General features: G+C 40.0%; 1 protein-coding gene across 4 annotated transcripts in view; it reads left to right on the top strand.

Moving 5' to 3' along the window:
* BIVM (basic, immunoglobulin-like variable motif containing) overlaps positions 1 to 21,411 on the top strand; it is a 44,432-nt gene that overhangs the window by 4,534 nt on the left and 18,487 nt on the right. For all 4 annotated transcript variants that reach the window (XM_086708463.1, XM_086708459.1, XM_086708462.1 and 1 more), the window contains exons 2-5: positions 1,944 to 2,540; positions 9,983 to 10,109; positions 19,872 to 19,967; positions 21,219 to 21,323. In XM_086708463.1, coding sequence (XP_086564589.1) covers positions 2,063 to 2,540; positions 9,983 to 10,109; positions 19,872 to 19,967; positions 21,219 to 21,323 — 806 coding nt within the window. In that variant the 5' untranslated portion in view covers positions 1,944 to 2,062. The remainder of the gene's footprint in view (positions 1 to 1,943; positions 2,541 to 9,982; positions 10,110 to 19,871; positions 19,968 to 21,218; positions 21,324 to 21,411) is intronic.

Genomic DNA, 21,411 nt, shown 5'->3' with positions numbered 1-21,411 from the left:
CCCCCCCACTTGTTCTCTTTCTCTCTCTCTCTCTCTCTCAAAAATAAGTAAACATTAAAAAAGAAAAAAGGAAAGCATTCCTTAAAAATAAAGGGAATGGAATCTCTTGTAGGATATGTGGAGTCCTTCTTGTAATGAACTCTGTTACCTTAAATTACATGTAGGACATGCCTTACCTTTACTAGTTTCTGCCCACAGATTTAGAGGGACCACGGCTCTTGTGGCAATCCTTCTTCTGTTATTTCTTATTGCCTTAGAGGTTTTTGTCATTCAATATTTGTATGAGGGGTTTTATATAACCATTTTCTGTAACCTAAGAAAATTATTCTCACTTCTAATTTTTTAAAAATAAGTGAATGGGCAGAGATATTGACTAGTGAACATCAGACTGGTTACCTGGGGCGGGCTGTGTCTCTTGAGTACTTTTCTATCACTAGAGCCCTGTGGGGTGGGCACACTCAGAACTGGCACCTGCACCCTGTGCCCTCCTGTACCACCTGTGCTGGTCTGACTCATCAAGGTCCTGTAAATCTTCGACTTCCTCAAATGCCCTTGGTTGCTATTTAAACTGTTCTGTTTTCTTCCCCAAAGGAACTGGTGTAGACTTGAAAATGAGTTTTTCTTGAGACTGACCAGAAGTTAGTGACTACTAACTATAATTGTGGTGATGGATACACAGCTTTATTGGGATATAATTCACACATCATACAATTCACCTGTTTCAAATGTCCAGTTCAGTAGCTTTTAGTATATTCATAATGTTGTGGATTCATCACCTCAATCAATTATAGAATAGTTTCATTATTACAAAAAGAAACCCATCATCCCCAACCTCCTCCTCCCTCCCAGCTGTAGGTAACCCACTAATCTAATTTCTGTCACTAGAGATTTGCCTATTCTGAACATTTCATATAAATGGAATCATACACTGTCTGCTCCTTTGTGACTGGCTTCATTCATTTAGCATAATGCTTTCAGGGGCCATCTGTGTTGTAGCATGGGTCAGTATTTCATTTATTTTTATTGCCCAATATTCTGTAGCATGGATAAACTAAATTTTATTTATCTTACTTACCCATTCATCAATTGATGGATATTTGGGTTGTTTCTCCTTTTTGGCTATGATAAATAATGCCGCTACGAACATTTCTGTGGACATATGTGTTCATTTCTTGTAGCTTTATACCTAGGAGTGAAATTGCTTGATCATATGGTCACTCTGTAAGTGTTTGAGGAACTGTTTTCCAAAGTGACTAGACCATTCTGCATTTCCTTCAGACGTGTATGAGGGTTCCAGTTCCACCACATCCTCAACAATCCTTATCGTCCATCTTTTTCATTAGAGCCATCCTGCTGGGTTGACATAGTGTCTTATTGTGGTTTTGATTTGCATTTCCGAGATGGCTAATGATGTTGAACATCATTTCGTTGTGTTTATTGACCATTTCTACACTGTCTTTGGAGAAGTGACTATTCAGATATTTTGCCTATTAAAAAAAATTTTTTTTAATGTTTTTATTTATCTTTGAGAGAAAGAGAGAAACAGAGCCTACGTGGGGTGGGCAGAGAGAGAGGGAGATATAGAATCTGAAGCAGGCTCCAGGCTCTGAGCTGTCAGCACGGAGCCTGATGTGGGGCTCGAACTCACGAACCACGAGATCATGACCTGAGCTGAAGTCGGATGTTTAACTGACTGAGCCATCCAGGCGCCCCTAGATATTTTGCCCATTTTTAATTGAGTTGTTTGTATTTTTTTATTATTCTAAAGCATAATTGTAAAATAATTTTTTAATAAAGCAGATGGGCGGTGATTGTGACTCTAGGTGTTTAGTAGTTGTAAAATATTCATTGAATGAACCCATGTGAAACATTTGATATATTTCTTAGTCTTTTGTAGTGTCTAGCAGATTGTTGATGTTTCTTTCTCCTCCCTCTTTTCTTAGGATCCCATTTTGCAGCTCCCAAGTTTCTGTAGGATGCTCTAAACGATTGTCACAGTTGGTTTTCGAGTAGCAGAAAGAGCTGCAACTTCTCCTTAACAGAACTTTTATAGTTGCATTCAATGCCTAACGTTGCAGAAGCAGAAAGGGCAAATGATTCTGGAAATGGTGAGCACAAATCCGAGAGAAGGTCTCCTGAAGAGAATCTACACGGTGCTGTACAGTCTTTCTGCACTCGTGCCTCGGGGGCACCCTTGGGCCCCAAAGGAGATGGTCATTATCCGTGGAGCTGTCCAGTGACCCATACTCGGGAGAAAATTTATGCCATCTGTTCAGACTATGCCTTTCTCAACCAGGCAACCTCAATCTATAAACCTCCAAATTCAACCCGCTCTTCTTGTCTTCCTGATAGTACCTCTTTATCTGCGGGAAATAACCCGTCAAGATACATTGGCATCCCAACTAGTACATCAGAGATCATCTACAATGAAGAAAATAGCTTGGACAACTTATCCAATAGCCTGGGCAAGCTACCTCTCGCATGGGAAATTGATAAGTCTGAATTTGATGGGGTGACCACAAATTTGAAACACAAATCAGGTAAGGAAGGAGGCGTAAATTTCCCATGTGAAAATAATAAGAAAACAATGTATCTTGTTTAAGCTTGCCATTAAGCATGGTTTCCTTTTTTATACTTCTATACAAGGAACATTGCTATCATGTCTATCACTGTAGTTAAGAAATAACTTTGGGCATAGGACATTTAGTTCATTAATGGCTTGCCACTGGAAACTGCACACATAACCTTAGCATTTTGAGAGCTTTGAAAAATCTAAGAATGCTGTAAAATACCGGTATTGCAGATAAGTATACAGTGGCTTAGAAATGGTTAATGAGGTGGCTAGAATAACATACCACTATTTTTTAGTTTTGCAGAGACATGAATTCATCTTTCCCAACTAAACGTTTAGTTTTTTCTTCTGTATAACTGTGGCTTTTTCCTTTTAAAATTGTTTGAGCACCCAGCAGGGTCTCCAGGTACCACTGACTAGGTTGTGTACTGCACAACTTAAGAGGGCGCTATTCACCCAGGGTGCAATACAAAGCCTTCGCAATTGCAGGGTGGTGGCCCTGTGGCAGACACTACTGCTTTTCACTTCTTTCTTTTGAACTCACAGTAATACAGGCTTTTTATGTGGTGGGTACTCTTATTTTATAGGTAAAGAGATTGAGGCTCAGAGAGGTTGAGGTGCTTGTGGAAAGACGATAGCTAGGAGGAGGTGGAGGTGGGATTTGTATTTTACTTCTAGGCTTCTTTTTGTAAAACCTCCATACTTCTTGTTCGTTTGTCAGCTTGACTTGTTTCCCAGAATGTTATGTAAATTTGTGTTCTCAGTGTGTCAGGGGGGTTTCACCTTGTGTCTATATTTACAGGTGATTGGTCTGTAATTTTTTGGAATATATTTTTCAGGTTGTTGGAATTAGGGCTATGCAGGTCTCCTAAGACAAGTTGGGAAGTGTTCTCTCCTATTTTCTGAGGGCTTTACAGAGGGGTGTAACAAATCTCTGTGATCATGGAGTTGTCTTGATTCCCATCGATTCTGTCAAGTTTTAGTTTGTCCATTTCATCTAAGCTGCCAATTTTGTTGGCATGAAGTTATTTCTTTTTTTTTTTCTTTTTTAAAGTTTATTTATTTATTTTGAGAGAGTGAGCAAGTGAGAGAGAGAGCACAAGCAGGGGAGGGGCAGAGAGGGGGACAGAGAATCCCGAGAAGGCTCCACACTGTCAACATGGAGTCTGATGCGGGGCTCAATCTCACCAACTGCGAGATCATGACCTGAGCCAAAATCAAGAGTCTCACGCTTAACTGACTGAGCCACCCAGGCCCCCCGAAGTAATTTTTAAAATATTTTTAAATGTTTTTTATTTATTTATTTATTTATTTTAATTTTTTTTTCAACGTTTTTATTTATTTTTGGGACAGAGAGAGACAGAGCATGAACGGGGGAGGGGCAAAGAGAGAGGGAGACACAGAATCGGAAACAGGCTCCAGGCTCTGAGCCATCAGCCCAGAGCCTGACGCGGGGCTCGAACTCACGGACCGCGAGATCGTGACCTGGCTGAAGTCGGACGCTTAACCGACTGCGCCACCCAGGCGCCCCTTTTTTTTTTTTTTTTTTTTAATTTTTTTTTCAACGTTTTTATTTATTTTTGGGACAGAGAGAGACAGAGCATGAACGGGGGAGTATTTATTTTGAGGGAGGGGGGTGTGGGCAGGAGAGGAGCAGAGAGAGAGAGGGAGGGAGAGAGAGAATCCCAAGCAGACTTCGAGCTCTCAGTGCAGAACTTAACACGGGGCTCGATCTCACCAACCATGAGATCGTGACCTGAACCGAGACCAAGAGTTGGCTACTTAAACAACTGAGCCACCCAGGTGTCCCTCCCCAAAGTTATTTCTAATAGTCCTTTTTATCCCTCTAATGTCTACAGGGTCTTTTAGCAATAATTCCTCTTTCCTTTCCTGATAGTGGTAATTTATGTTCTCTCCCTTTTTCTTCTGGTTAGGGGTGTATCAGTTTTGCTCATCTTTTCAGATAACCAGCTCTTAACTTGGTTAATTTTCTCAATTGTTTGTTTTCTATTCTATTGATTTCTGCTTTTTATTATTTTCTTTCTTCTACTTACTTCGGGTTTACTTTGTTCTTCTTTTTCCAACGTTTTGATTCAAGACTTTTCTGCTTCCAGCATTTAGTGCTTAACATGGCTCTGTAAGTACTCTGGTAGCCACAGCCCACGAAGGTTGATACACTGTATTTTTATTATCATGTAATTTGAAGTATTTTATAATCTCCCTTGTGATTTTTTCTTCGATATATATGTTACAGTGAGAAGTATGCTGCTTAATTTCCAGATACTTTGGGGCTTTTTCTAAATATTGATTCTTTTAAAGTTTATTTATTTTGAGAAAGAGAGGGAGCGTGTGTGCGCACACCCACACACACGTGAGCAGGGGAGAGGCAGAGGGAGAGGGAGAGAGAAAGAAAATCCTAAGCAGGCTCTGCGCTGTCAGTCCAGAGCCCTATGCAGGGTTTGATCCCAGGAACCATGAGATCATGATCTGAGCCAAAATCGAGAGTCTGATGCTCAACTGACTGAGCCACCCAGGTGCCCCAGTATTGATTTCTAATCTATTTCCATTGTGGACAGAGGACATATGAACTCGTCTTTTAAAATGGGCTGACACTTGTTTTATGACCCAACACACAGTCTATGTTGGTGAATGCACCATGTGCATTTGAAAAGATGGGTGTAGTGTTGGGTATAGTGTTCTAGAAATACACATTGCATCGAAGTGTTTGTGATTGGGCCAAAGTGTTGTTCACATCTTCTGTGTCACTACTGAATTTTTGTCTTGTTCTCTTCACAGCTGAAAATGAAATGTTAAGGGGCGCCTGGGTGGCTCGGTCGGTTAAGCGGCCGACTTCGGCTCAGGTCACAATCTCGCGGTCCGTGAGTTCGAGCCCTGCATCGGGCTCTGTGCTGACAGCTCAGAGCCTGGAGCCTGTTTCAGATTCTGTGTCTCCCTCTCTCTGACCCTCCCCTGTTCATGCTCTGTCTCTCCCTGTCTCAAAAATAAATAAATGTTAAAAAAAAATTAAAAAAAAAAGGAAAATGAAATGTTAAAAATCTCCAGCTATAATTGTTATCTTTTCTGCATTTAATTCTGTTGATTTTTGCTTCCATGTAATTTGAAACTCTATTAATTAGGTGCACACACAATATGAGTATTATTTCCTCTTGTTGAATTGACCTTTTTTATTGTTATGAAATGTCCCTCATTATTCCTGGTAATATTTCTTGTTCTGAAAGCTATGTTGTTTGATACTAATCTGGCTACTCCAGTTTTCTTTTGACTAGTGCTTGCATGGTGTATCTTTTCCTGTCCGTTTATTTTCAACTTGTATCTTTTTATATTTAAAGTGCATCTCTCCTGCTCAACCATAAAAAAGGATGAGAATTTGCCATTTGCAACATGGATGGATCTAGAGGGTATCATGCTAAGTGAAATAGTTCAGACAGGGAAAGACAAATACTGTATGATTTTACTTTAACGTGGAATCTAAAACCTGAAAGTAACGAGTAAACAAGCAAGCCAACAGAAAGCAGAATCAGACCTACAAATACAGAGAACAGAGTGATGGTTGCCAGAGGAGAGAGGGGTGGGGGACAGACACAATGGGTAAAGGGGTGTGAGAGATACAGGCTTCCAGTTAGAGAGTGAATGCCTCATGGGAATAAGAGGCACAGCATAGGGGATACAGTCAAGGTTCTGTGATAGTGTGGTGTGGTGACAGATGGTAGCCACTCTTATGGTGAGTGTAGCATATAGAGTTGTTGAATCACTATATTGTACACTTGAAACGAATGTAACATTGTGTGTCAGTCAGCTCGCCTCGGAAAAGACATGATTCATCTTCCTTTTGATAAAAACTTGATAGCTGAAGAAAAAGATAAAGTGGATCTCTTAAAGATAAGTATATTCCATGAATTATTTGTTTCAGATTATTGTTTTTTTTAGTTCCGGAATTTACATTTTTAAAGTAGTTTTTGTTTCCTATCTTGGGTTTCCTATCTTCTCATTCCTTACCGGAAGATTTTATCTATCTCATAAAGCATAGATATAATATCCACTTTCTTTTTTCCTTTCCTTTTCTTTTCTTCCTTCCTTCCTTCCTTCCTTCCTTCCTTCCTTCCTTCCTTCCTTTCATCCTTCTTTTCTTTCTCTTCTTTTTTCTTTTTTGAGAGAGAGAGGGTGCAAATGAGCGAAGGGCAGAGAGAGAGAGAGAATCCCATGGGGGGCAGAGAGGGAGAGAGAGTGAGGGAGAGAGAGAGAAGTGGGGCTCACCCATAGCAGGGCTCACACTCACCAACCATGACATCAAGACCTGAGCCAAAGTCTGATGCTTGACTGATAGAGCCACCCAGGTGCCTCTGTAATATCCATGTAATATCCACTTTAAAATCCTTATCTGCTGGGGTGTCTGGGTGGCTCATTCGGTTAAGATCTCAGCTTGAGATCTCAGCTCGGGTCTTGACCTCAGGGTTGTGAGTTCAAGCCCCATGTTGGGCTCTGTGCTGGGTGTGAAACCAACTTAAAATAAGATAAGATAGAATCCTTATCTGCCAGTTTTAAAATTTGGGTCATCTTCGAGTTGGTCTTATCTTTTTTCTTGAGAAGGTGTCACATTTTCCAGTTTCCTCACATATTCAATAATTTTGGATTGTATGCTGGGTATTGGAAATGTGTTGATTTTGGATTCTTGTATATTCCTCCAAAGAGTGCTTTATTTCAAGTTTGTTCATTTGTTTGTTTTTAATTTTAGCACCAATAGATTTGGTTTGACTAAAACCACAAATTCTGTCCTTTAAGGACATTTGAAATCTCTGTCCAATATTTTTTGGCCTTAGCTGTGCTCTTTGGGGTCTGCTCTGTGCACACATGGTTCAAGAGTCAGCCTAAGATTGGGGCCAAATTTATGCACAGAATTTGAGTCTCCCCTTTTCTGGCTCTTTCATTTCTGTGGTGCCCACCCACCTCACTTTCCAGTGACAGTGATTGCCCCAAACTCTGTCCCTTGGTTCCTCAAGTCAAAAAGATGGCAGATACTCTACTTTTTGCTGTGCTCAGACCTTTCTCTAAAAGGCAGCGTGGTGAATAGAGGTAGCTGTGTGTGTATGTGTGTTCCTTTTGGTGTCAGAGCTATATGGTGTGTTGTGGGCCAGGTGGGGAACGGAAGAAGGAATATGGCGGTGACAGACAGCAATGGGCAGAGGTTCTTGGGGTTGATGAGATGGGGAGACAGTGTTCAGGTGTGGGTATGTTACGTTCTCCTCTCAAACTTAGCTCCCACTTTGCCAGAGCTTTCCTCTCTCCCGAGCTGAATGGAATTTTGCCCGTGTGGCAACAGGTGGATTTACCAAGGATGCTTATTTGGAACACACACTTCTTTAGCCCGGGGGGCTCCGGGGCGTAAAGTTGAAGGGGACAGAGGATAGGCTTAGGTAGCCTCAGAGGAAAGCTTGTGGGGCCAGACCACCCCAGGGGGTGCTGAGGGCACTGATTAGCATGCTTCATTAGCCTCTAAGGTTTTAAGTGGCTGGGAAAACTGCGTAGGGCATTAAGGCATTATGGGGCAGTGAAGACAAGACATCGGAGAAACGCTGGACAGTGGTTTTTCCATCTTGTCAGTCTCTAAGATGTATTTTATTAGGGGAAGAAACTTGTCCGAATGGGGTTTAGCTCATATTTGCCACTGGTTGTTCAGCTCTGTGGAAATTTTGTGTTCTCTGTGAAGACTTCGAATAGCTAGAGGCAGTGGGGAAAAACTGGGGTCTGGATATTAAAGTGTTTGTCATTATGACATCTTACAAAAATCAGAGAAATCCCCTGTGTCACCGTAGTTTCTGAGTTCCAGCTGGTTTGGGTTTTATTGAAGGGCGAATGAAATAAACCCCTTCCTGTGTTTGTTTTCTAGACATATCTCTCTATGATCTATGTCTTAACATTGTGAATAACTCATAAAAATAAAATATTAGCTCTAATATAATTTCATATCAGGTTTGATCACTTCATCGAAAATGTAGTATGTGTGAAATTTATTCAAGTATTTGAGCATAGCTGTCTGAAATGTTAATGGTATTTTACTGACATGAAAGTTGGATGTTATTTATTAATATATTTTTTAAAGTTTTAATTTAAATTCCAGTCAGTTAACAGAAAGTGTAATACTCGATTCAGGCATACAATGTAGGGATTCAACATTCCATACCTCACCTGGTGCTTATCTCGACAAGTGCATTCTTAATCCCCATCACCTATTTCCCCCACAGCCACCCACCTCCCTTCTGGTAACCATCATTTCTCTATAGTTAAGATTTTAATTAAATAGGTGGTTTTTTTGTTTTTTTTGTTTTTTGTTTTTTTTTTTTTTGCCTGAGTAATCCATTAGCATCGTTCAGAAACAAAAAGTGTAAAAATTAAACAGTGCAGTGTCTCATTCTCAGTTTTGTCTTCTTTTTGTCTAGCTTCCAATTCTCCTCCCCCTTAGGTGACCCTGCTATTTGCTTTACATGTCTTTTGGAGAGAGTGGTGTGTGTGTGTGTGTGTGTGTGTGTGTGTGTGTTTGCTTGCATGTGCTCACGTATGCACATGCGTGCGTGTGTGTGCGTGCACACTTCATTACGTACACACACACAGAAAGAAGACTTTGTTTTCCGTTCTAGTTCCTGGTGCTGAAGTCACGTTTTCATAATGTACACATGAGCATCATTCTTAATCCATTTTGTGGTCTCTGTAAGGCCTGCAGGTATTTTTAAATATCGCATCATTGCATTATTGGATCTATTGCTTTTACTTTCTTAACAGAGTTACATTAATGTGGTTTTATTGTTTTGTAGAAAGGGATTCATTTTCTGGACAGTGGTCTAGTTAAATATTTTACCATTGGTAATTTGATTTTCTAAACCAAAGATTTTGCGATTGATTCTTTTCCTAGAGAACTGACTAGATCAGGAGTTGGAAGTGTAAGAATCTGATAGGAACTACACTCATGATTGCTTAAACTTGTTTTCATTTATTCTCTCTCTTTAAGCCAGGGGAGTATTCTTGAAGACACATGTCTTTCTTCAACATGTTTGCAATATCATTTTGAGAACTAGTGGCAGTTACTTTTTAATTTTGTTACATAATTTTTTAAATGTTTATTTATTTTTGAGAGAGAGAGTCAGAGCTCGAGTTGGGGAGGGGCACAGAGAGAGACACACACAGGATCTGAAGCAGGCTCCAGGCTCTGAGCTGTCAGCACAGAACCCGATGTGACGTGGGGCTCAAACTCGTGAACCTCAAGATCATGATCTGAGATGAAGTTGGTTGCTTAACCAACTGTGTCACCCGGGGGGTCCCTTTTACATAATTAATTATACTCCCATAATGGCTTATTTCATCCTGAGCATTTTGCTTACTTTGTATTCTTGTGTCTAGGCAATGTAAAGAAACAAATTTGCAAGAAAAAAACTTCAGACAAAAAAGGAAGACATCAGAGGGAGTGGCCTCAGTATTCTCCTCTTGAAGATATTAAGCAGCGGAAAGTATTAGATCTCAGAAGATGGTAATCTCTAAAAATTGACTTTTTTCCTTAACCACACTTAACACAATAGCGTTGTCATACTTAATAAAGTTAATAATATTTCCATAGTTTCTAATTCCTAGGCTAAATTTAGGTTTTCCACATTGTTTTGAAGTATTTTCACAACTGGTTGTTCATTGTGGTTCCCAACCATGAACCACACTTAGTGTTTGCTTGTTGTGGCTTGTATGTGTCTCTTAACCTAGAACAGTCTCTACCTCCCTCCCCTCACTTTTGTTTTTTAAATTCTAGGAGATTGACTTCTTTTTTTTTTTTCTCTAATGTTTATTTATTTATTTAGAGAGAGAGTACAGGGAAGGGGCAGAGAGAGAGAAAGAGAGAGAGAGAGAGAGAGAGAGAGAGAGAATCCCAAGCACGCTCCATACTGTCAGTGCAGAGCCCAACAGCGAGGCTCAATCTCGTAAACCGTGAGATCGTGACCTGAGCCAAAATCAAGAGTTGGACACTTAACTGACTGAACCACCCAGGGGCCCCTAGATTAACTTCTTAAAGAGACTTGGCCAGATATCTTGTAGAGTGTCCTACCTTCTGGATTTGTCTGATATTTCCCCCCTGTTGTCTAAATTATTTCTATAGTCTCAGTATTTCCTGACAGCTGGAAGTTAGACATACAGACTTGGTTTAGATTCTGATTGAACATTTTAGGCAACAGCACTGCCTCGGTGACCCTTTGTTCTTCATACTGCATCACATCAGGGAATGCATAGTATCTGGTCGTCCCGTACTAGATTCTAAGACTGATTATCGGATTTAGGCGGTGACAGCGTCAGCCCACATTGTCAAGTTCTTTTTTCTTCCTTTCTGCAACCATCACATAATCAGTGGGGGGGACAGTGGCATCAGGCTAATATCCTGTCCCCATTAACTTTTCACCTAGTGGTTTTAGCCAAACCCATTGATGATTGCTACCTGAATCCTTGCTGGAAAATGGTGATATTTCAAATTTCTTTCATATCTTCTCCCTTTATTAGTTAGTGATCTTCTCCCAATAAGAAGAGCTTTCACTCATCAACTGTGGCTGTTTGGTTACCTTGGAATACAGTTCCTATTTGAAAGAAAAAAAATGTTTAATTAATGATGGCTTTTGGATATTACTAGTCTATGATTTGAGATTAAAACAAATTTTTTTTTACCATTTATTTATTATTGAAAGAGAGAGTCAGAGCCTGAGCAGGGGAGGGGCAGAGGGAGAGAGAGACACAGAATCTGAAGCAGGCTCCAGGCTCTGAGCTGTCAGCACAGAGCCTGACGCAGGGCTTGAACTCACAAACCGTGAGATTATGACCTGAGCCGAAGTCAGAGGCTTAACCAACTGAGCCACCCAGGTGCTCCTATGGGTTGAGATTTTAAAAATTATTTGTGTGAGGTTTAAAAAATCTTAGATTTTATCACCTATTTAATAAATATTGGACCCTTTACTGTGGCCGAGAATACAGAGATACACAAAACATGGTGTTTGTTTTCTCAGAGTTTAAAATGTAGGTGAGAAATGGGGACTAAGCAGAGAAATATAAAATATCTCAGACAAGTTTCAGACAAAGATGGGTATGAATATTCAGACAAGATGGGTATGAATAAACTACCAACATGAGAGGAAATAATGGTCATCAAAAGGCTTCACTGAGGAGCTGGGTCTTAAGAGAGGTATGGAGGAGGGTCCAAAGGTCTTTGCTTGGATGGGAGGAGAGTGTCTTGCGTATTGATAATGAAGATTAGACAGGCTTGTCTGGAGTGAAGTTCAGAAGCTAAGAAACTTACCTAACATCACACGGTGAAGAAGCAGATCTTGTATTAAAACTGAAGAGAGCCAGACTCCAAAGTTCACATTCTTTCTTTGTAACCTGTCATGATCTGTATCTTGGACACCAGGCCAATGATTTAGATTTTTTTGTTGTTGTTCCTGACGTAGAAAGAAGCCCCTGATGATTTCTTAACAAAAGTGTATTTTAAAAGATTAATTGGTAGTAATAAGGATGTAGATTGTATTGGAGAAATGGCATTAGAATCAAAAACAGTAATTTTAGTTTCTTTGGAGAAAGCCTTTGCCCATTTTTTCTTCTAATCCCTTAGACCTAAGATTTGTTTTAACAACAAATTTGGGTAATTGTATTTTAATAGTATAACATGTGAAACCATAAGGCTTGGACGAGGAAGGATAGATGGGAGAAATAACCTGAGGGGAAACACTGTTAGGATGACAAACTCATTTCCCACTGAAGATATTACAAGAGTACGGTTGGAATGGAAACACCCGTAGGAGATAGTAGAAAGTCAGTAAAAGTTTTAGGCTGGTCATGAACAAGACCAGTAAACAAGTTTGGACTGATGAAGAAATATGGAAAATCTTAAGGGTGTCTAGGAGTGACCCTAAGACTTTGTGAAGAGGTGTTTTGGATAGAAGTTGGAGATTTAAATATGACAGAATGAGGTCTGTTTACTCCATTCCTTCTCTCTATTGGGGAGGTAGCTTTCCTCTGCTCTTCAAGGCTCTTTTAGATGGACTTAGAATCAAATTGACATGAGACAGATTAACAGGAGAAAATCAACGTATGTACAGGGAATTCACACAGACATGGAAATTCTAAAGACACTGAGGTAACATGAAGGTTATGTGAGCTAAGGAGAGGGGTAGGAGTCTGCGGATAAGAGGAGGAAGGCGATTAGTAGGGAGATGAAAGGAGATGTTTTGAAAAACAAAAATTACCCTATCATGCAGATAAGTTTCTCAGGTAAAGGGGAGTCTCTGGTTAATAGCTCTCTTCCTGGTAAAGCAGGCAGTTGATGGAGGGCGGGGGGGATAATGAGCTTTTTCTGAATCTGCTGGATTTGGATTGCTTTCAACTCAAAATAATGTTCATGTCAAAGCGACCCATCTTGGGGTGGCCTGCCCTTGGCCTCTATGCCTCAAACCCATGGAAACAATAACAAGAAAATAAAAAATAGGGGAAAACTCTTATCTTCCCTGAAACAAAGAATTAACAATATCCCCAAACCATAGTCTCTAATACATGCTTCTCAAATCCTCTGCACTCTGGACCAACAGGGAGAGGACGCCAAGAACTGCAAAGACTACTATTAGCCTCAAATGGTACAGGTTTCCCTAAAGTTCATGTGGCAGTCCTGAAATCATCCGGTGACCCTTTGGTTAGATCTAGGGGTGTGAGCCACTGCACCAGGGGAGGAACATCAGAGTTCTTGATGGAGATCCAGTTCAGCACTACAGAAATGCAGGTAGGGGTTGTAGAAGGAGACATCCTGCTCCTCTGATCGCTACTGGATTATTTTACTTCCTAATTTCTAGCTAAGGACAGTGCCTCTAGTGAATTGCTGGGAAGGTAGTGATGGCAAGAGTGGAACGTAGGCCACCCACTTCCTGATTTCAAAACCTCCCAGAGCTACATAATCAAAACAGTGTGATCCTGGCATAAAGACAGATATGTAGACAAATGGGTCAGAATAGAAAGCCCAGAGAGAAACACTCATGTACATGGGCAAACAATCTTCTGTAAGGGTGCCAAGCCCATGGAATAGAGAAAGGACAGTCTTTTCAGCAAATGGTGCTGGGAAAAGTGGATATCCACCTGCAAAAGAATGAACTTGACCCTGCTGATCAAAAATTAACTCAAAATAGATTAAAGACATAAATGTAAAGACCTAAAACTATGAAACTAGAAGAAAACTTAGGGGGAAATTTCATGACATTGAATTTGACAACGATATCTGAGATATGACAGCAAAAGCACAGGTAACAAAAGCAAAAATAGACAAATAGAATCATATCAAGCCTTAAAACTTCTGTGCATCAAAGAAAACCATCAACAAAGTGAAAAGGCATCCTACAGAATGGGAGAAAATATTTTGCAGATCATACATCTGGTAAGGGGTTAATATCCAGAATATGTAAAGGACTCCTACAATTCAACAACAAAAATACCAAAGAACCCAATTAAAAAATGGGCAAAAGACTTGAACAGACATTTCTCCAAAGAATATGCAAATGGCCAGCAAGCATACAAAAAGATGGTCAACACCATTAATTGTCAGAGAAATGGCAAATCAAAATTGCAATATGGTATTTCCTCACACCTAGTAGGATGGCCACTGTGAAAAAAGCCAGAAAATAATAGTTGTTGGCAAGAATGTGGAGAAATCAGAACTTTTGTGTGCTGTCGGTAGGAATATAAAAATCTAATATAGTACAGCCCCTATGGAAGATAGTGTGGAAGTTTCTCGAAAAGTTAAAAATAGAATGTGTGTTGTGGCTGAATGTGTCTCCCCCCAATTCATATATTGGAATCCTAACCCCCAATGTGATGGTATTAAGAGATGGGGCCTTTGGGAGGTGATTGGGTCATGAAGGGGGAGCCCCCATGAATGGGATTCATGCCTTGTAAAGGACAGGAAGTGGGAGATTGCTTCCTCCTCTGTCTCTGCTCCATCGTGTGAGGACACAATGAGAGGATGGCCATATGCAGTTTCTCCCCAGACATTAGATTCATTGGCACCTCAGTTTTGGACTTCTTAGCCTCTAGAACTATAGGAAATAAATAATTGTTTGTTGTTGAAGCCACTAAGTCTGTCATAATTTGTTATAGCAGCCTGAGCTGACTAAGATACCATATGATCCCGTAATCCCACTTCTGGGTATATATCCAAAAGAATTGAAAGCAGGATCTTGAAGAGATATTTGCATACTGTGTTCATTGCAGCATTATTCACAATAGCTGGGAAGGGGAAACAGCCCAAGTGTCCATTGATAGTTGAAGGAATAAAGAAAATGTGGTATATACACACAATGGAATATTAATTCAGCCTTAAAATAGAAGGAATTCTGACACACGGTACAACATGGATGAACTTTGAGGACATTATGCTAGGTGAAATAAGCCAGACACAAAAAGACTAATAATGTGTGATTCCATTTGTAAGAGGTACTTAAGAGTTGTCAAAATGAAAGAGAAAGAATGTAGAATGGTGGTCACCAGTGACAAAAAGAGAAATACTGTATGATTCCATTTATATGAAGTATAAAGTAGTCAAACTCATAAAAGCAGAAAGTAGAATGGTGTTTGTCACAGGCTGGGGGGAGGGGGGAAAAGGTGTTGTCCAGTGGGTGTAGAGTTTCAGTCTTGCAATATGGAGACATTCTAGAGATCTCTTTCACAACACTGAATATAGTTAACATGACTCAACTGTACCCTTAAAAACTGGTTAAGATGGTATATTTTATGTTATGTGTCTTTACCAAAATTATAAAAAAAAAAAAACCAAAACAAAAATGAGGGGCAGACTTGACAAATTTGACGATGGGATGTTGAAGACAGCAAACAACTTTCAGTGATAATCGGCTCTATTCAAGGATGAGGAAAGACAGAGGAAGCAACTTGATATATGTGTATAAAAATTGCAAATAAAACCAGGCAACTGTGGAAGGCATATACATCTTTGGAAGAGTTATTCAAGGAAATAAAGTTAAAATTGACAATAAGCCCTTTATATCAAAAAAGTTATAATTCATACAATTTTTCAAAATGAAGTCAAAGAAGAGATTATATGACTACAGAAGGGGAAATAATTGACAGGCCCACAGAAAGAAGTGGAGGACAAAGTCATTGCACAGGTGAAAACCACATTAGAAGCAGGAAAAAAAAAACCCAACCCAGTGAAAAACATAATTAAGTTAATGGTGAGTCAGTGTGAGGAAATTGCACAAAACCCAAATGGAAAAGAACAAAGATATAAAAATGATTAAAGGACAGATAAATATTGGGGCGCTTGACTGGCTCAGTAGGTAGAGCATATGAATCTTGATCTTGGGGTTATGAGTTTGAGCCTCACATTGGCTGTAGAGATTACTTAGAAATAAAATTGTTAAAAACAACAACAACAACAACAACAACAACAGATAGATATGGGTAACAGACAGAGGCTCCAAATATCACTAACTGGTATTCCTGAGAAAGAGATCAGAACAAAGAGAAAAAGAAAAAATATTGAAAGACACAATTGGAAGGAACGTTCCCAAAAGAAGGAAAAGCTAGAGTCTGCAGATATAAAAGTGCAAACTGTGTCGCAGGAAAGGAAAACAGATACAGATTGATCAGCACCAAGGCACGTTCTGGTGGAGTTACTGGAGTTCAAGCATAAGGAGTCATGGGTAGACAGTGCAAAACCAGTACAAAGGGAAATTACCCCTTTGGTCTCGGTCTTCACATCATGGCAGTACTAGCTATCAGGCTACAGTGGAATCATGTTTCTCAGGAGAGAAAAAGTCACCCAAGTGTCCTATTTATGTTGTCATTCAAGTATGGAAGCAACAGACTCCCAGTCATGCAAGAATTGAGTGCCTGTAATGGCCATGAGCTCTTAGCCACTCAACAAGGAATGTCAACCACCCAAGATATCTGGTGAGAAAAAATAAGGAATGGAAAAGCATCAGGAAACAAGTCATGGTGACTGCTAAGTCCATTTGTTGGAAATTTAGTTGCAGAACAGAATGTAGGTGGTAGCTATGAATACATGAGCTCTTATGGAAGTTAGCTTCTGAGTTTGAAATATGAGAGCCCTGTAACGCCAACACTTTCTCAAGTCAGGGTCATTTCTGTGGGAGGAGTTCTTTTTTAAACAGCCTTGCAAATAGCTATAAACAAAACCATTCATAATGTGTTCAGGGTTTTTTGCTTTTGTGGATGTAAAGCAGTTTGTAGTGTTTCCTGGATGATGATTAGCATATGAGTTTCCTAGAGCTACCATAACAAAGTGCCATAAACTGGCTGGATTAAATCAACAGGAACTGGCTCATAGTTCTGGAGGTCGGGAGTCAGAGCCCAAGCTGTTGGGAGGGCCACATTCCCTCTGAAATCCGAGGGCTAGACTCTGCTTCATCCTAGCTTCTGGTGCCTTGTTGGCGGTCCTTGGCATTCCTAGGCTTGCTGCTGCGACACTTCTGTCTCTGAGTTTTCCCTTCATGTGTTTGGGTCTTCACACGGCACTCTCCTCTCTGCATGTCCCTTTTTTCTTTTTTATAAGGACACCAGCCATTTTGGATTAAGAGCCCACACTTACTCAAGTATGACTTCATCTTAACTTGATTTTATCTGTGAAGACCTTATTTCCAAATTAGATTGTATTCATAGGTACCTGTGGTTAGGTCTTCAACGTATCTTTTTGTAATTAAAAAAAAAGTTTATTTATTTATTTTTAAACTTGTTAATGTTTATTTATTTTTGAGATAGAGACAGAGTATGAGTGGCAGGGGGAGGGGGGTGGGCAGAGTGGGAGGGAGACACAGAATCCAAAGCAGGATCCAGGCTCCGAGCTGTCAGCACAGAGCCCGATGCGGGGCTCGAACCCATGGGCCGTGAGATCATGACCTGAGCCGAAGTCGGACGCTCAGTCAACTGAGCCACCCATGTGCCCCTATTTATTTATTTTGAGAGAGAGAGAGAGAGAGAGAGAGAAGAGACAGAGAGCACGTGCTTGCAAGTGGGTGAGGGGCAGAGAGAAAGGGAGAGAGAATCCCAAGCAGGCTGCATGCTGTCAGTGCAGAGCCCAATGTGGGGCTCAGTCTCACAAACCATGAGATGATGACCTGAGCCAAAATCAAGAGTTGGATGCTTAACTGCCTGAGCCACCATGGACTTCAGTGTATCTTTTTTAAGTGGGTGCAGTTCAATCCATAACAATCCCTGTATTATGTGGCTATATAATAACCATATAGTTTAGTAACCATAATCTCTTTTGTATCTTAAGCCTGTAGATACAAGGGTCATTGTTGACTTATGTATGTGCATTATGCATATTATATGCACATATACAAATAAACATACACCTGCAATTTTTCTTTTTGTAATTAATTTTTTAAATATTTTTATTTATTTCGAGACAGAGAGAGAGAGAGAGCATATGCGCCCTTGAGCATATGCACAAGTATGGGGAGGGGCAGAGAGAGAGGGAGTGAGTCCCAGGCAGGCCCCTCACTCAGCTCAGAGCCCAAGGAGGAGCACAGTCTCACAACTGTGAGATCATGACCTGAGCCGAAATCAAGAGTCAGATGCTTAAACAACTGAGCCACCCAGGCACCCCTCTTTTTGTAATTAATTGTAAGGTAATACTAAAACTGTGTTTAGTGATGATAAATCTTGTTTCTCCTTTTTGTTTTGTCTACTATTAGCACCTTCATTAGAAAGTAGTTGGGAGAGGCACCTGTCTGGCTTAGTCAGTAGAACCTGTGACTCTTTTTTTTTTTTTTTTAATTTTTTTTTTCAACTTTTATTTATTTTTGGGACAGAGAGAGACAGAGCATGAACGGGGGAGGGGCAGAGAGAGAGGGAGACACAGAATCGGAAACAGGCTCCAGGCTCCGAGCCATCAGCCCAGAGCCTGACGCGGGGCTCGAACCCACGGACCGCGAGATCGTGACCTGGCTGAAGTCGGACGCTTAACCGACTGCGCCACCCAGGCGCCCCTAACCTGTGACTCTTAATCTCAGGGTTGTGGGTTCCAGCTTCAAGGGTATAGAGATTACTTAAAAAAAAAAAAAAAAAAAAAAAAAAAAAAAGCAATTAGGGAAATAATTTGAAACCCAATACTATTTTTTTTTAAATTTTTTTAATGCTTATTTATTTTTGAGAGACACAGAGACAGAGCATGACCGGGGAGGGCAAGAGAGAGAGAGAGGGAGACACAGAATCTGAAGCAGGCTCCAGGCTCTAAACTCTCAACACAGAGCTTGATGCAGGGCTCAAACCCACAAGCTGTGAGACCATGACATGAGCTGAAGTCAAACGCTTAGTCGACTGAGCCACCAGGCGCCCCACTATTTCTTTCTTTCTTTCTTTCTTTCTTTCTTTTTTTTTTTAAATTGAATAGTCTGCTTCTTTTCTCCTCTGTTCATGTTAGCTGTGGTCACTTCTCTTGATACATGACTGTTTGGAAAATTGTCTGGATTAGTCAGTGCAATTAAATTGTGCTTTGGAAGGATTTTGTGCTACATTTTAAAATTCTCTGTGATATGGGGTGCCTGGCTGGCTTAGTCGGTTAAGCATTGGACTTTGGCTCAGGTCATGATCTCACGGCTCGTGAGTTCAAGCCCCGCATCTGCTCTCTGCTGTCAGTGTGGAGTCTGCTTCTGATCCTCTGCCTTTGTCTCTCTGTGCCTCTCCCCAGCTCGTGCTCTCTCTTTCTCAAATAAATAAATTAATTAATTAATTAAAAAAATTAAATTCTGAAAAGAAAAAATTCTCTGTGACAATGGAGCTGGTTTTAGTTGGACACAGTGGGTGATAAATGGATGTTTTGTAGTCTGAGTTGAAAAATCTCTGAAAAGTTGATACATGGGGACAATGCTTTGTTTCATTTCTCCAGTATTTTTGAAGTTGCAAATAATCATGTATGCAGCTCAACTAGTAACTTATGCTGAAATTTCAGTAGTTGGTATCTGCATTTATATATCATTTTTTTCCATTGGTTTGGAGAACATCTACTTTAATTAGTGGTTAAACTTAGCTAACTTTATTAAACTGGATGGTTTATTGTTGCTGTGCATGCATTTCTGATATGTTTAATAAATACAAAAATATTTTAAGGGAGTAAAGATTTTACCTTGGCTTTAATGAGAGAAGTTTTCATTATGTTAACACATTTAGTTGCCACGAGTGTTATATTTCTATATGCATATTTTGTATTCATTCAAGTGAAGAAAGCAACGTTTTGTTTTCTCAGGTACTGCATAAGCCGACCGCAATATAAGACTTCTTGTGGCATCTCCTCATTAATTTCTTGTTGGAATTTCTTGTACAGCACAATAGGAGCTGGAAAGTAAGTATGTTAATTTAGTGGTATCCCTAAACTCCAAATTCCAAAGTTACTTTGTATTGCTTTTTCTGTCATTGAAGATTTCTTTTTAAATATTTTATTTCTTTTATTTTTATTATTTTTAGAGTGGGGTGAGGGGCAGAGGGGGAGAGAGAGAGAGAGAGAGAGAGAGAGAGAGAGAGAGAGAGAGAGAGAGAGAGAATCTTAAGCAGGCACCACGCAGGGCTTGATCCCATGACCCTGAGATCATGACCTGAGCCAGATACTCAACCAACTGAGCTACCCAGGCACTCCTGTAATTGGACATTTTTAAAAATAGATTTTTCATAAATCGAGAAGAAAATTGCTATTTTTTATAAGCCTTTAGCTGAAAATAATAAGTATGCATTATTGGGGCGCCTGGGTGGTTTAGTCGGTTGAACGGCTGACTTCGGCTCAGGTCAGGATCTCGCAGTTTGTGAGTTCGAGCCCCACGTCAGGCTCTGTGCTGTCAGCTCAGAGCCTGGAGCCTGTTTCAGATATGTCTCCCTCTCTCTGCCCCTTCCCGCTCATGCTCTGTCTCTCTCTGTCTCTCAAAAATGAATAAACGTTAAAAAAAAATTAAAAAAAAGTAAGTATGCATTATTGTGACAAAATAAACATTAAAAATGCAGTTGACCCTTAAACAATGCAGGGGTTAGGGCAGTCTAAAATCCACATATTATTTTTGACTCCCCCAAAACTTAACTACTAACAGTCTACCGTTGACCAGAAACCTTACCAATAAAGTAAACAGTAGATGAACACATATTTTGTATGTAGTATTTTGTATGTATTATATGCTGTATTTTTACAATGAAGTAAGCTAGAGAACAAAGATGTTATTAAGAAATTCATTAAGAAAGAGAAAATACATTTATAGTTCTGCACTGAATTTATAAAGAAAAAATCTGTGTGTAAGTGCACAGTTTAAACCCACGTCGTTCAAAGGTCACCTGTATTAGTAAAATTGTTTACAAATCAGATGCAGGACAGTTGTTGGGATGAGCACTGGGTGTTACACATAGGGATGAATCCCTGGAACCTACTCCTGAAATCACTGTTGCACTCTATGCTAACTCAGGTGTAAATTAAAAAAAAAAAAAAAGAAGAAGAAGAAAAAAAAATAACAACAACAAAACAAAAACCAAATCAGATGGACATATGAACGTTGAGACAGGTTATCATTTGCATGCGATTGGAACTGTAAAATGAAAGGCAATGTTTCTTTTCTAGTCTGCCACCTGTTACCCAAGAAGAAGCTTTACATATTTTGGGCTTTCAACCTCCATTTGAAGATATTAGGTTCGGCCCTTTCACTGGAAATACAACACTTATGAGGTATGAAGTCCTCACTTACAGACAATACCTTATTTCTAGTTCTGTAAAAGAGCAGTGCTGTAGAAGTGGATTGTAGACCAGGTTTCCA

This window comes from Puma concolor, chromosome A1, assembly GCF_028749965.1.
Source record: "Puma concolor isolate L17-30 chromosome A1, mPumCon1.1.hap2, whole genome shotgun sequence".
In the NCBI taxonomy this organism is placed as follows: Eukaryota; Metazoa; Chordata; class Mammalia; order Carnivora; family Felidae; genus Puma; species Puma concolor.
Note: the sequence above shows the minus strand (reverse complement) of the source record. Positions and strands in the feature narration are given on the sequence as shown.